This window comes from Orbicella faveolata, unplaced genomic scaffold (genome assembly GCF_042242905.1).
Source record: "Orbicella faveolata isolate gen_17 unplaced genomic scaffold, um_ofav_v1 contig_14, whole genome shotgun sequence".
In the NCBI taxonomy this organism is placed as follows: Eukaryota; Metazoa; Cnidaria; class Anthozoa; order Scleractinia; family Merulinidae; genus Orbicella; species Orbicella faveolata.
Window position 1 is genome coordinate 12468104 of NW_028301541.1, and position 16818 is coordinate 12484921.

Here is a 16818-nt window from a genome sequence, read left to right on the forward strand (position 1 = left end):
CAATTTGCTGACCTTTGGAATACAACTGCTCAATAGCTCTATAGAAAGTGATGCCGCCATGAACGGCTCATTGAGAACGTATGTCATGCTCCATTAATTATATTTTACTGACGTGAGAGTAAAATCTCATTTAATGTTGTTGTTCCTAACGAAAGTAAGTTAACCATGGTGACTTGCAATTGAACCAGAGCTATTAATCAAATACAAACTACTTGAGATGGCGTTAATGAGGGAACACTGCCTTACGTTTGGTTAGCCCATGCGACTTCCGGTGATAACGTGACAAAACAACCTCACTTATCTCCCCAGCACTACGAGCTGAATGACAGACAGCACGTGATGGATGAGACAAGAGTATCAGTTAGTAAGCAATGTTCAAAGGCCATGAAAAAATAACATGCTTGGGGGAAGTTGCTGTGCAGACTTAACCGCCACTGATGCATGCAAGGCAATGCATCCCCCCAAGCCATGGAAGCTGGTGAAAAGCTAGTTCTGTGAGAAACGTTCAACAACGCTAGCCATCCTGGGAGTTACTGACTCTAATGTAGATTGAGGAGTTCTTATATAAACCTGCTAACAGTCTGAGGACCAGTGACCCATGACTTTAATAAGCCAATCTGGCAAGCCGGCAGCAGTGGCAACCAACGCAGCACCTATGCGGAAGCTATGGCCCTTGAGACTGCTGCAAACTACCTGACTGGAAGTAAAATAAGGGACCCTGTTTTGGCTGTGCTAAGAGAAAGTACTCTCGCATTGCCGACATTGTGCAAAGGGTGGACAAAGTGCAAGCGATGGTGAGAGATTGCCCTTGCCTGTAAACATCAGTTTTTGAAGATTTTAGCTACACTGTCATGCGCTGCGGGCATGCTAGGGTTGGATGAAAGGCTATACAATTGGTAGAAAGATCAAAAAGCGGTCTAAATTTGCGAACACTGTCGCACTGTTCCTGGGAGGGGCCTATGGTCTTGGACGCTACTACCGGGGCCCTAAGTAACATGAATACATGAATACCTGTAGAAGAGTGCTGGAGCTAGTGAGACAAGCTAATCTAGAACTTTCAGCAATGAAGAAGTCGTCCAGTATGTGAATGACATGCTGGAGACCACAGTTATGTTTTAGGATCCATTTGAGCCCATCGGAGAGCTGATTAAAAATGAACGGGGCACTGTGAAGCCCGAGGGGTAAGTACATGTTTACATAGTTTTGAGATTTCCACAAAATACCCAGTAAGTTCCAGTCGTCAGAGTGGATTAGTATAAGGCAAAAGGCTGATTTAAGATCAGTCTTAGCCATAAAGGCTCCCTTTCCCAAGGACTGGAGGATATGAATTGCATCATCTACCCACACATAACTCAGGAATAGGGATCCTTAGCAATGTGGTCATTTATACTATTTCCCTGTGGGTAGGAGAGGTGATAGATAGTTTGCCCGTCAGGTGAGAGGTTTTAAGGAATAACTCCCACTGGATGACACTGGAAATTTGCTAAGGGAGGGGCAGGATAGGGGCCGGCTACCCGTCCTAAGTTCACTTCCTTTTGCAGGTTGGCAGAAACTACATCAGGGCTCTGCATCACAGAGATAAGGTTGGGGAAAATCCAGGCTGAATGCGGACCACAATAACCAATACGAGCGCCTTCTTTAAGCGTACTTAGCAAATTAAAGACAAAATTACAATCTGGATGATCAGTTAATTCTAAATCTAAACGGTAAATGTCAATAGACGAGGATACTAATGTCTTCTGATGACGCCTTTGCGGCTCCACTTTACTTCTTGCTTTGCTCACTAGGTCTGGAGACTCCCGCATTCCAGGCTGGGCCACTGGATTGTTGCTGAGGGCAATCTTGGACGGTGTGGCTGTTGGAGTGGCAGCGGGGCCACACAGGTAGGTAGCTGCAGTTTCATCGCCGGCACCCAGAGGACTCATTGAAGTCAAAGCACACCGCCTGAGAATGACACTGTTTTCCTGGAGTATTTTGTCCTCCATATTACGGTCCACTGGCCTTGAAAGACCCAAAGGAGACACCATACCTGAAGCTGTGAGAGTTTGGCTGGAAGGCATTGGGCTGAAGGCGCTGTTTGTATGAACGGCGTGTAGAGCGCTGTGCACAGACTGGGATACAATGTCCTCGATGGCAGAACGCTGCGCTGAACTGAGGGCGTCTCTTCGATTGGTAGACTGATTGGTATGGAAGAGATCTTCTGCATCTGACTTCAGCATGTCCTCAATAGAAGACAGCAAGGCGCGGTGGGAGAGGGCACTGTCCTCTGGAATGCTGAGACGCTGGCCTTGCGTGACGTCAATTCCACTTGCTGCAGTGGACGGCTGTTGCGTAGATGTTTTGTTCGCTGTAGGACGAGTGCATTGAGGCTGACCAGGTCTTCATATGCATTGACTAGCCTTTCCCGTCGATGCTCGCTTGAGCTGGGTGAGGAGTTGCACTTTAGAGCCCGTTATGGGCAAATTCAGCAATTGAAGATGGAGTTTTTGGACCTCACTGGATAGCTTGGATACGTCCTCACTTCTAGTAGCGACCTGAGCAGTGTGCGACAAGCGGCAAGGGCTAGCCATGGAAGGTGTACAAAAATTAAACGATAGATTTACAATAAGTAATGGCTACATTGCTTAGATGAGGTCAAAATGGACTCTGAACAGTTGTCCGAGCTTTTAAATGGAGACGTTCCTCTGCTGGTAAGCCAGTAGAAAAGGCTGTGCTACCAAACAGCTTACCGTAGCACGTGTAACATCTTAAACATGAATAGTACTTTAATGCTTTGCACCATTGCTATGGTTCGTTATAACATTCTGAAGGTAACAAAGCTACAATGTTTTAGGTTTAGCTACAATAAAGCTTACAGTTTGCTGACCTTTGGAATACAACTGCTCAATAGCTCTATAGAAAGTGATGCTGCCATGAACGGCTCATTGAGAACAAACGTCACACTCCATTAACTATATTTTACTGGCATGACAGTAAAATCTCATTTTACAATATATTCAATGTACAGCGCCAACTGTCAATGTATTTGGTGGTTGAATACCATGAATCTGCGATCATCTTTCGGTGCATATGATCACCACTACATCTAGGTCAAAAACAGCTAAGTCAGATAGTTGCTTGCTTTGCACCGCACCAAAATATTACGTTTGATCGATTGTTGACCATTGCATGCTGCTATAAAGCGTGTCGGCGCACAATCTTTGCAGTCATTCATTATATTATCGTCTCACAATGCTGTCATGGCATCCATTTTAGCGGGTAAGGGGTATATAACATAAATACAAATATAAATATTTGTTTTTGTATTTGTGTTTTGCTCTGCATATTTTTTTATAGAACACTCTTAGGATAAGGGAAACTATTTATTCATTGTCTAATCGTTTATACGCATTTGTGCTGCACAGAAGTATGAAGCTAAATAGTAAGTCAAATCTACAGTTGATCAGTAAGTCATCTGTTATAATAATATGGTTATATATATATATTTTTAATCATGTTCTATAGTGTGCAAGAACAAAATAGCAAGAAAAAAATAGCCAATCACAACGTGATTAATTCGTGAGAAAAACAGACTAAATTTAATCAGTAGTTACCTGAGTAAACAACCCTGCCCCTAATGCCACTATATTTGGCTCTTTTGTTTGCTTAGTGGTGGGGTATTGGTATGTTTAGTTCAGTTTTGTAACAGAAAATGGAAGGTTGTTGGTCTTTTAAAGTTATTGTTGGTGGCCTTCTATTTTCTCGTATTTTTATTCGATCGTTGAACGCACAGAGAGAATCACGAGAGAACTGGATACCAGCACAAAACGGTAGACCTGACTGGGTAGCTGGTAAGGGGTGGGAACCAAGATAAATATTTTTCTTGCTCTCTTTGCTCACAAATCTAAAATGCGTCTCCATACAAAGCTCTATAAATTTGGGTGAAACACTTTTCTGAATAACACGCGAATGAATAACCGCACAAACCTAAATCTTGGCAAGGTTGTTTATATATCAATCATCTTTCATATCCCAGCTTTTTGATTTAATTTTTTGGATGGTTACGATTTTTATTTTTGATGGCGTGACACTGTACTGCAAACCAGCCATACCGTAAAAGGTACTGCTAAAGATCCCGCTGTGGCGCTAAACACCCTAAGAGGTACCAAAACCACATTTTTAACCCCTACGACGAGCACCCCTGTCATTTTATTATGGGAGCTCAAACCCCCCCTCCCGTAGGGGCTTTAGCCCCAGGTGCACCAGGTGCAGGGTTCCGAAAGAATTTCCAGCCACGGTAAAGGCAAATGACCGTGGCTAAAAGGTGAAAGAGGGTTGGAAAAGAAGGAGTCAGAGGTAATCTTACACAAAATTGGTTTGTTTGTACAAGTTGGGTCAGGTACCATACGCGTCATCCAGTGCACACTCACGTTCTTCTCCCTCTCCAACACATGTTTTCTGACATGACAAGTCTTTAAAAAATCCTTCCTCAGCTCCCAATTGTTATCACGGATTCTCACTAAAATGCTCCAGGTGTTAATTTGCGACATTTTGTTTCCATGTAGAGATCGCACAACATCAGACACTTAGAAAAACTGCAAACTGTGGGAGGCGTTTGTGAAGATTTTTTGTGTGAAAAAAGCATGTGGGAGAGGGAGGGGAGTATGAGCAGAGTGCGAGCACACTGGATGACGTGTTTGGGATTAGGGTATGATCAGGTTGCAAAAAGCAATTTCAGAAAAAAAAAACTTTGCAAAAGACGCTAAAATTCTCCTACTTTCGTAAAAGTATTTGAAAACAAACACAGCCAAGTTGTAAAAAAATCTTACAACTTCGTTTTGTGTTGGTTTGGTTTTGTGGAAACTGTGAAATGTCATTTTAACCAGCCACCTCTATTAAGTGGCCGTGGTCACCTTTTGGTCATCCCAATGAGGGTTTTTTTTATTGTCTTTACCCCTATCAAACAGCCATGGCCATCCAAAATTTAAAAACTTTGTTCAGGAAAAGGCGATTGCAGGTAAGAGTCCGAAATTGAAGGTGACGAGTGATAATTCAAACACACGTTTCTTTATATCATGGTTGTCTTGATGTGGCTCCATGTTCACTGAGAAATTAACCTGATGGTGAAAAATATTCAAGCTACACCAACCTCTATTTAGCAGCCAACTTATATTAAGTGGCCACCTCCTATTTCCCCGAGGGTGGCCGCTTAACAGAGGTTCCATTGTATTATATGTGAACCAAAAAAAATTGCACTTTTCATTCTTTTCATTCCTTTATTTACTCCCTTCCTACTCAACAAGATTGTGTGCTTGCTCCCTGTGGCTCCAAGCCTAAGGATAGAAACTTGTCCTACCCCTACCCCCTAAAATGGGATGACAGCATTGCGTGACGAACAAATAAGGAAACCGCTGAAAGGATTCAAGGATTCAAGCAGCAATCAATCAACAACTGGATCAAATGTATTTATATTTTGGTGTAGTGCAAAGCAAGCAACTATCTGCAAATGACTTGGCCATTTTTGACTTGGATGTAGTGGCAATCACATGTGTCGAAAGATGATCACAGATTCATAGTATTCGCTTATTAAATATGTTTACAGTTGACGATGTACATCGAACGTAGTGTAAACAGAAAACAACCTTACTGCTTTATATGGGACGAATCGTGAGAGAGACAACTTAAATCGGCTTTTGGACCTGCTTTTTACAGCAAACAAGGTTAGAACATTTAGGAATTATTAGTTCTGTGTCTATTTCAACTTAATATAGGTCAAGACATGTGGCACATGCTAAAATATATGTCTAACCTGTAAATTGAAATTTGACGACGGAAGGTCAAATATTTGCATTTTTAACGTACTTTGAAAAGCTCACAATCATTTGCCCAAAGCAATTTTTATAGGAATCTGTAGACCATCCTTCCATGATTCAACCACCAGAAGCTGAATTCATTTGAAGGTTTTGCACATGGTGAAAATTAAACATAGTTATGAAGTACTTTTATTTTGCACCCAAAAAGACAAAGCAACATTCCCCAAAATCAACCCAGTACACATTTAAACATTGCGCAAAACTATTTGAGTGTTTTAAAGACGAAAGATTAATGTGGTTGTGCATGCGACACTCTCAAACTTGTTTAATAAAATGGTGCATCAATTGAAGATTTTAATTGAATTTGGTAATTTGCATTTTTCTTTGAAATAAAAGGATGTTTTGCACAAAAAATTACCCAGCGGTTTTTTTCATTCTCTAGCCTATCTACCATAAAAATATGAGTGAAATCGCATTTTCGACCCTTGCCGCAAAATTAAGAATTTGTCTGATTTTTACAGGCAGGCATTCTTAAGCTTCAAACTGCTTGCAAACATGTGTTTAAGCCTCAACTCTTCTCTGTAAACAGGAAACTAAGCATGGTGTTTTCAGCTTTTATGAGTTTTGAGTGCCATTTCTTGGGACTCTCTGCTGCATTCATATTCTTATACTAACTCTTCCAATTGTGTGCTATGTTGAATCCTCTCTTTCTTAAGAATATGCAAACAAGTATGTTTCCTACTGTTAATCATTTCCTTCTCTTCTTCCTCTTCTTCAGAAGATGATGGGCTGCTTAGAGAGCTCTCTTCATCTTCAATGCTTTTTTTTGAGAACTTGGCATTTCTGATTCCTCGTCAAATGACACTTATTCTGGAGTTATCATAAAGCCGTTTTGCAATCTAAAGCTAAACCAAATCATGTGATATCCTAGAATGGCATCAAGGCTAAGACAGCTGCTGAAGTGGCGGAACTTTTCAACTTGTATTTTTCTTCTGTTTTTCTTCCTCCAAGATCTGTTGTAAACATTGGTCACACTACTGATTTACCTCAGCACGAATTTGTTATGCAAATGCTGGAAATATCATTATCTATTCATGAAGTTGCCAGCTGTTTAGATTCTTTGGACACCTCAAAAGCCTGCGGTTCTGACGACGTCCCTAATAGTACCTTCTAAGGGAATGTAGTAGGCAAATCACACCTAGTCTTAGTGGTCTCTTCAATCATTCCTTACACTCTGCTCGCATCCTGTCCAAATGGAAAAAAGCCAAAGTAACACCTGTCCATAAAAAAGACTGGGTGGTTTCAGTGGAAAATTACAGGCCTATCCCTTTGTTATGTATCCTTAGTGAAGTTTTGGAATGCTGTGTCTGTAGTAAACTCTACAACCATGTTAAACAGTTAGTCAATCCTCTCCAGCATGGGTTTTCACAAAACCATTCCTGCACTACTCAGCTACTGTCAGTTCTTGACATCATCGGCCAGAGCCTGGACAAAAATATTCAAACGGATGTTGTCTATTTGGATTTTTCCAAAGCCTTTGATTCCATCAATCCTTTAGTCCTACTTCAAAAGCTTAAACGATATGGTGTGGTAGGCCACATGCACGCCTGGTTTACCAATTGCCTCAATGGAAGATCTCAGAGGGTAGTTTTAGACGGTGTTGCCTCACATTGGGCCCCAGTTACATCTGGAGTTCCCAGTGGAGTATACTAGCCCCACTCTACTAAATTTTGTTCTCTTTATAAACAATTTGCTGAGTGTTCTATCAGAGGGTATGCAATCTGCTCTCTATGCAGATGACACTAAAATATTTTGTTCTATTTCCTTGGCAGCTGATTGTGAAAGAGTTCAGCAAGCTTTAACAAATTTCATTTTGTGGAGCCATGACAATAATATCCAATTTAATAGGCTAATTCTGATATATTGAAATTCTAACTTGGCTCCGAGGCTTAGGGGAATAAAACAAAACAAATTAATTATTCATCCTCATCCTCGATGCGATTTCTTTTGTTTTATTCCCCTTAGCCTCGGAGCCAAGTTAGAATTTTAGTAGATCAGAATTGGCCGATTTAATGCTTCTAAATGCAAGGTTATGTCTATAATGCGTACGAAGAGGCCAGTACTTGACAAGTATTTTTTAGGCTCAGAAAGGTTACCACGTGTGCATGAGGGGAAGGACTTGGGCATAGTTACCTCGGACAAGCTGACTTGGGACTCTCATTTGCACTTAATTATGGCCAAAGCTAACAAATTTCTCGGCCTACTTAAGAGGTCTTGTCCATTGTTAACTAAAGTTGCTGTTAGGAGGTCTCTTTACTTAGCAATAGTGAAACCCCATGTGTTTTACGCTACTGAAGTCTGGTCTCCAGCTCTGAAGTCACTAAAACTTGGGATTGAGCAAGTTCAGAGGTGGGCCACAAGATGGATTTTACGTTTAAAGCCTGGCCAGATGTTGTACAAAGAGGGATAGCTCTCTTTGAACCTGCTTCCTCTTGCTTACGACAGAGAAATTAAAGACATTTTATTCTCTATAAGGCCATCCACGGCTACATTGATATAGATGTTGGTGATTACGTAACTCTTATTTACTCGTTGCAGCCAGACAGCTGGCTATTATCTCACTGTCCTAGCCTGCAAGACCAGCACTTTCCAAGCCTCATATTTTGTTTGTATTGTAAGACCGGTCAGTGTAAAATGCAGACTGCAGACTGCAGCCCGGGGGTATTAGATGCAGACTGAGGGTAAAATGCAGACTGCAGACCAGGGGTAAAATGCAGACTGAGGGTAAAATGCAGACTGCAGACCAGGGGTAAATTGCAGACTGAGGGTAAAATAAAATATTAATAATAAAAAACACTAGGATCAAATCCGGATAAAATGAAGGCTTGGGAGTGTTCGTACGCATACCCGTAATTTTTTTCCAAAATCTCGAAAACTCAAACCAAAAGGCGTTTCCTAGCCTTAGTCAAATATTATAGTATCAATCTTGAGTTTTTTAACTCCCCATTTTGTTGAACCAAGTTTCCCACAAGGGCCTGAACTAATTGTAATTCTATGCATCTTACCTTTGTTTACGTGTCGGCCATTTTGAATTTTGTTTATGCAATTAGGTCTGGGACCGACCAACTCTTGCAGCACATTTCCTTCATCCAGTTTTCATCGATAAAGTCTTAATAACGTTCAAACCACCACGTGGCTTAGTTGCTTCAAATGGGCTTGGAATTGCTCGGAACACAAGGCAAGCAAAACACGACAGCACAATAACAGGGAAAGCTAAACTTGTAGGTATCGAGCCTAGTTTGTAAAAGACATTCAAACTTTGTACTTGACTTAAATATATAAATTATTTTATCCCTATGACTCATTTTTTATTATTGAGATTTTATTTTACCCTCAGTCTGCATTTTACTCCTGGTCTGCAGTCTGCAGTCTGCATTTTACCCTCAGTCTGCATTTTACCCCCGGTCTGCAGTCTGCAGTCTGCGTTTTACACTGATCGATTGTAACACTGTATGTAATATAGCTTTCCCCAACAGCTTCACCAGCCCGGGCTCTTTTAAGTCCTTTTTAAACTCGTGGATACGCGAAGCATAGAAACTTGTTTCTTGCGGGGACTCGATATGCAAATGTGTCACTCACTCACTCACTCACTCACTCAGGTGTAGACACTGTTTGTAATTAGTCGGCCCGAACGAGAGTGCCCGAGACTGATGCCATCAGTTGGAATAGTAACCAAGCCCAACGCCATATTGGAATAGTAACCATGCAGTCAGCGCGAGACTCGCTATCGTGTTTGTGCAGTTACTACTCAAAGGATGCATCGTGCCAACCCGAATTGATGATTTTGTAGCTTTTACACATAGATGTTTCGCTAAATTGAAGTGGAGTTGACTTCGAATGTTCGAATTAGTACTATGGCCAACTTGAGCGCTGAATTTCATGAGCATTTGACTCGTCCAGGCGTTCAAAATGACCAGGAGATGAGCATTTGTTTGCTGGAAAGTGACCTACCAATGTGGTAAGCTTTGATAAGAATGTATCTTATTTGAGGACCTTAATGGACTTATATGAGCGAAATGAACACTTCTCAATGAACGAAACCGGGACAAACATCGGCACCATTATATAATATTGTAATTTCATTTTTATAATTAGTAACATCTAAACCTGAGGCCAGCCAAAATATTGTTTTGATTATACCTTGTGTCAGCCTTGCAGTAGTCTTTGAGTTATTATCGATTTACTTTTCAGGTTTGGCTGATTAGATCTCCTGTGAGATCCAACGTTCAATCAATTGAGTAGTCCACGTTCAACTGACATTGAGTTAAGGTCATTCCTCACATTTGCATTGCGCATCCTTACTGCGCATAATTTATGGGTCATTAGCGTGCGCTCGTGCACGCGCACATTGAAAACATGACGGAATTGCCTTGATATTGAGCTCTGTCAGTTGAGAAATGGCTCTAGCTCACCAAGGAGCATGGGCACCCCATTTTTTTTTCCACTCATTGTAATCAACTAATCATGAGCTTTGCGTGAGAAAAGACTGATCTAATTTCTATTGCTGAAAATTGAATAAATAAGAAAAATAGCAGATACACGGTGGTCTTTCTATTTGGCAGTCGGTAACCATGTCAAGAAATTTAGTTCAAATTTTTAACCAAGGATTTAGCTTTCTGTCTGAATCAAACTTAAAACGTTTATTTGTGTCCGAAAATGTATTGACTGTAGTTTAATGCGTGTTCTTATGAGTCTGGGCTCACGAAGATGTTACAATTACTGGGAATGCGTTCTAATAATAAGCATTAAATAATGCCAAAATGGGGCATTTTCAATGCCTCACTGCTCCTTAATGAGCATGGGCACCCCCTTTTTTTATTTCAAAATTGAAGTTATCATATGATAAATATTCAGTGGACAAAGTTTGAACAAAAATCTATTGTCACTTTTATTTCAGAGGAATTACCTTAAGTTTAGGTTAAAGTTGTGTTCTCTATACTTGTCTTGTTTATTTTAGTATATTGATCTGAACTCTGAGTGGGATGTGAAATGCACAAAAATACTTGATTTTGATAAGCTTAAATGATTTTTACCTTGTCTTGTGTCTACACTTTTGCTTCCTGATTGAAAAGATAACAAAGGGAAAGAAACCCCTCTGTGAGCTTGTAGGAGCACATATTTATGGGTGGACAGATTTGGGTGGATCAACCCTGAAAATGCTTGCAAACGAGGCTACTTATTTTGATGTACTTTACATGCAATATATATATAGAGACAAGCGGTTCTACATTGGAAAAGAAGTGCTGTCTCATAAGAAACCTTACCTATAGCCTTGAGTGAAATGCAATGAAAAAGGTCTGCATCTCGTATGACTTGAATACTTGTAAATTTCCCCAGCAGGTAAACAAACATCAACGTCAAGATCTGGGTGTATGTGTGTGTGTGTGTTTGGGGGGGGGGGGGGGAGGGAGGGAGGAGAGTACTCTATGATTTCTTTGGCACTAAGTGTCCTCTGTGACCCAAGAACCCTTAGCCTTTACCACTCTCTGTTCAGCTGCAATTTTGGCACCCTAGCTATTCTGTAATGTGTGCAACAAAAGCCAACAAAAAAAAGCCTACGCTTTGTGAGATAAGTGCAACCTTGCATGGTACGAACACGGCTTGTTTTAACAGCCCTTAAAAATACACCAGTAATTGCAAGTTCACCAACATGTTTCATCTCTAGATTACTTAATCCACGAGTTTGACGATAGGTCTCCTTTGATTGATAAATATTTTTAAGTCCCTTTTAACGTCAGTTTATGATGTAGATCTCGTGCACGTGATCCATCTCACGGAGTTGCCTGTGCCACCACAGTTAGCTTATTTAATTATTTAATTTATTTATTTTATGGGTAATAGCCTCACATGGGCCTGAGTGTCCCGTTCGCGCCCTCTCCTTTGGGCTTCAAAATTTTGGGTTTTCGAAATATTAAAATTCAGTCTAGCAGCAACGCCTAGAGGACAGAAGCAAGGAAATTGAATTTGCAAGTTCTTGTTTCGTCCCTCTGGGCCTCATTGTCAAGCCAAATTTTAATACATCTAAAGTAGCCTATTGCAATCACATACTAGCATGTTACATACCTTCAATGTAGAAGTGGTTTCATTAGTGGACCCCAGTGACCCCCTCTTTGAATGCAAGAGTTCCATGTTAAATGTTTGTAAACAATGAGGTTCCAAAACTGTGGTTGTTTTAGTTTTTATGACACCTCTACGGTTGGTGTCATGACTCATACGATAGAGCTGATGCTAAGGAACCTTTGATTAAATTTTTCTTAGGCCATGCTGATGGTGTCACTGCAACCAACACAGTGTCTGGCTTGATGGGCTTGCGGCCAAATGGTGCTGCTTGGCCAGCAGTTGGAAAGGAACAAAGGACCACATATGGTGGTGTGTCAGGGAATGCAATTCGCCCCATTGCATTGCGAGCTGTTTCTGCTATTGGAAGAGCCTTACCTGGGTTTCCGATCCTGGCTACTGGAGGAGTTGACAGTGCGGAAGCAGCATTACAGTTTCTTCATTGCGGAGCATCTGCTGTTCAGGTAAAATACAGTAGAACCTCCGTACATGTATGTCACACTTGGTTATTTCAAATTCTCTGGAATCTCGAGCTCAAATCATTTCCCCTGGGATATGCTATCGTAAATGAATGAAAGTCATTTGAATTTGAGATAACTGAGTTCGAGTTAGTGAAGGTCTGTAAGCTGTTATGTCCATGTCCATGTGATTTCTGCTGCTCTGTTGAGTGCAATCCACCTTTCTGTGGGCTCCTTTCCAGTGGCTGGTAATCGAACCTAGTGCATGAGTTGATGAAGTTTTTAATGTATTTGTTTCTTACCAAACTTATGAGTATGCTAGAATGCTGGTTTCCGTGTGATCATTACGATCACTCCAGAAAATGTTTAGCAAACCTTAAGTCTTCTAGTTTCCATGTGATCATCACAATGGCTACAGAAAGACAACATTCCTGAGAGAACCTGGGTCAAACAGTTACATACTCTGCACATGCTGCTATATTTTTCATTGCAATGATTGCAACAATCTCTAGAGAATGGTGTCCATATGATCACAACGAAGGGTTTTTTCATTGTCTTCATATGGAAACCAGGGAGAACTCTTATGCACTTATGCATATTTAATTTCTGAATTGGTAAATATGTGAAAAGTGTGTAAATTAATGATAATGTATAGTCACATATATAAAAGAGGCAGGAGATCTCACTAATACCTTTAGTAGGTGTTCCAAATTAAATTTGATAACTCCAACCATTACTCATACCAGGAAATAGATAAAGAAAGCACTATGAAACCTGCAATCACACAATAATCCACGAAATAAACTCCCCTAATTCAAATCAGTTCATTGATAAAGAAAGTTTCCATGTACACATAAAACCTTCAGCATTGCTGATAAGCTATGCTCTTTCATTTCTCTAACAATCCAAGTTGAAAATCTCAGTACAGTTGTGCAGATACACTTGAACATCCATTATTTTGTATATTCTCCACTTCTCTCTTTGCATAGAATAATTAAAATTATAAATCACAGAGAAAATGGTAACCTTATACGGGAAAACATACACTAACACTTATCCGTTAAACAGATGAAATAGTTTGTCATCCATTTGTTATCTGTTACTTGAAGCAATTAGCGAAGATCTTCGCTCTTGTTTGCATTCATTTTTATCTTGTTTTACCAAGAGAGGTTGGGGTATTTATTTAAGTATAACAATCAAATCTTGAAAAATTGGTACCAATAGTGGGCTCCCAGCTGAATGCATGAATAAAGACCGCCACATATTGACCGTATATCTCAAACAATTACCTTGAAAATGAAAGTTAAGCTAAAATTCCATGCTTAAACAAGTCTTGACTATACAGTTCTGTATGTTCGCATTACATACAGTAAACAAGAAGCTTGGGGAAACTTAAACCAGGCAGTTTATGTTGAACTTTCTCCTTTCATAAAATAAAAGTATAACTGAACAGAAAAATGAAACAGTCATTGAAACCATAAAACCTAACACCCAATATGACTTGCCTCTTTTACAACCTGCTGGTGATCTCTATAGACTATGCAAGAGTTGACTGACTTGGTGAGGCAATGACTTTGTTACAGTACCTGAAAAATCTCTTATAGTTTAGCGTAGTGCAGTGGTTTAAACGCACATAGGTGTCATTTAAGTCTAATTTTTGGTTAAGGATGCTACCTAAGGTGGTTGATCCTCAGTATTGCATTGCAAATGTGTCCCAAAAAAGTCTGGAAATTTGCAGTAGTGTTTCTCTGCCTCTACTGCCTCCATGTAACCCTGTAAGTATTGTACTATATAGTACTTACAGGGCTACATGGAGGCAGTACAGGCAGTACAGGTAGAAAAACATGATCTACTCTAGTCTAAGGGCGTAGAGACTGTACAGGAGCTGAGAAGCTCTGCGCTTAATTTCCAGACTATTTTGTGCTGGGTATAAAAAGAAATTCATCAAACTCTTTTCTTTGTTCTCTGAGAATTTCGTTAACATTTTCATTGAACCTTATATACAGTACACTTACCTTAACCTGTATCCTACGCTACAGTGACTTCGTGACGAATACAAAGTAGCACTGCTGTCAAATTGCTTTCTCTAATACAATTGTTTTATGAAGTCTCTCACTCGCTCACAATCGAAATGTTTGCATAAACAAACTTTTAATTATCATCATGTCTTTTACTTACTCACAGTCAGCAAGATTTTAGCATTTCACTTTCCCTCACTCATGCTAGAAAACACCAAATATTTTCATGTAATATTCTTTGGTAATTAACTCCTTCAACTTATCATCAATCAGAATAGAAGACCTTTTGTTTACTTCAGCTCTTACTGGTGTGCGGGCAGGCTGAGGGTGGATTTTACTTCGCTTAGAGCTTCTCGTGCTTCTTGTGTAAAGTCAGTTTCATCTATTACTGTCAAATTCTCTCTGCAATTCCCAAAAGTCTTGAATGAGCTCTAGAAGCAATCACAGAAAAAACGGTACACCAGCTTGTCAAAGGAAAAACCATCCGTTTGTCTAAAATGTGAAGATTATCACTCACTCTTCCAAGTGAAATGGGAAACAGAACCAATATCAGTTCAATCATGATCCAAACATTGTTCCCCCCGTCTTTGCCAACAAATGAAATAACTTATTGAAAAGTCCCTGTCCATAAATATGAAAAATAACTCGGCAAGGATCGACAATTCAGTTTCGCTCATATTTCTATGGTAGATAGGCTAGGGCATGACAAAAGCTACTAGATATTTTTTTTGGCAAAATATCCTTTTATTTTAAAGAGAAATGCAAATTACAAAATCCATGAAAATTGTCATTTGATGCACCATTTTATTAAACAAGTTTGAGAGCCTTGCATGCAAAACCACATTATTCTTCTGTCTTTAAAACACTCAAATATTTTTGAACAATGTTTAAATATGTACTAGCTTGATTTCGGGGAATGTTGCATTTCCTTTTCTGGTGCAAAATAATTAAATTTTGAAGATAGGTATTTCATTCACTTAAAAGTACTTGGTAAATATAATTAATTTTCACCATGTGTGAAACCTTGAATTGGATAAAGCTTCTGGTGGTTGAATCACAGAAGGATGGCCTACAGATTCCTGTAAAAATTTCTTTGGGCAAATGATTGTAAGTGATGCGAGGGCTTTTCAAAGTACGTTAAAAATGCAACTCTTTGACCTTCCATCATTAAATTTCAATTTACAGGTTTATAGATATATATATTTTAGCATGTGCCACATCACTTGAACCATATTAAGTTGTAAAAGACATAGCTGATAATTTCGAAATGCTCTAACCTTGCTGCAAAAGGCAGGTCCAAAACCGATTTGACGTGTTTCTCTCACCATTCGTCGCACATACATGTCAAGCAGTGAAGTTTGTTTCTGTTTACACAACATCCAATGCGTACATCGCCAACTGTCAACCTATTTAATGGTCGAATACCATGAATCTGTGCCCCCTCTCTGTAACACGATACAAGCCTATGCTAGCGCTGATTGAATATAGATTGAGATATTGGCATATTGTGACATCCTCCTGTTTTGAAAGTGTCTCCTAGTTACAGTTCATTTAAAACCTGAGACTCACGGTTAGGTGTCCCATCATAAAACAAGCATTTGGTCGATATTGCTCTCTGACTATAATAATAATAATAGAAAAACAAAACGCTAATAAATGTTCTTTGAATGTAATCTTTATATCGTCTCAGACCTGTCTGCAAACTGTTCAGGATACTGTTTATGTTGTCATGTAATCCATTAGATAGGCTGGTTGCCGTCTGGTGCGCTGTGGCGGTACTGGACTCTTAGATGCAGCCGTAGGAGGTTCGCTGGTGGTGTCAGAGGTGTTTGGTGTTTCTGTATGGGATACTTTTCGTGTGATCTTGGTTGGTGATGAGCTGTCGCCAGTATATCTCACAGGTGTTATGTGCGGTATCGTCGGGGCGTCAGGACTCTCTTTGGTTTTCCTCAGGTGGTAACGGTTCCTTCTGCATGTCTCTCCATCAGGCGTTTCCACTACATAGGATCTCTAATCTAGCCGTGATATGACTATACCTTTCTACCACACCTCAGTTCCTAGTTGAAAGGGTTTCATTTGTACAACATCGCCTTCTGCAAGGGTGGGCAAGTCATGAGTGTGTTTGTTGTAGTATTTGGACTGCTGTGCTTGTCGCTTTGTCAGGTCTTTCATTTCTCGGTCTGTTTGTGGTGTCCTGGGCTGAAGGAGGGCTTTCGTCATCGGAAGGTGTGTTCGTGTTCTCCTGTTCATTAAGCGTTTTACTAGGCTTGACTCCATTCCTTGGGTCAGTGCGTTACCATAGTCGAGTATCGCAATGTACGGGTCCATTCTGGAATCCAACGCTTTCCAGATAAGGTTCTTTGCTGTTTCACTGCTGATTCCACTTTCCCATTTGCTTTACTGTTGCCAGGGCTGTTGGTTCTGTGTTCGAAG

The 16818-nt window shown here is 40.1% G+C and overlaps 1 protein-coding gene across 2 annotated transcripts in view; it reads left to right on the plus strand.

Annotated features, from left to right (window-relative positions):
• Positions 1-16818, plus strand: part of LOC110055154 (dihydropyrimidine dehydrogenase [NADP(+)]-like) — a 234894-nt gene that overhangs the window by 192006 nt on the left and 26070 nt on the right. For both annotated transcript variants that reach the window (XM_089286667.1, XM_089286668.1), the window contains one exon: positions 12111-12373. In XM_089286667.1, coding sequence (XP_089142793.1) covers positions 12111-12373 — 263 coding nt within the window. The remainder of the gene's footprint in view (positions 1-12110; positions 12374-16818) is intronic.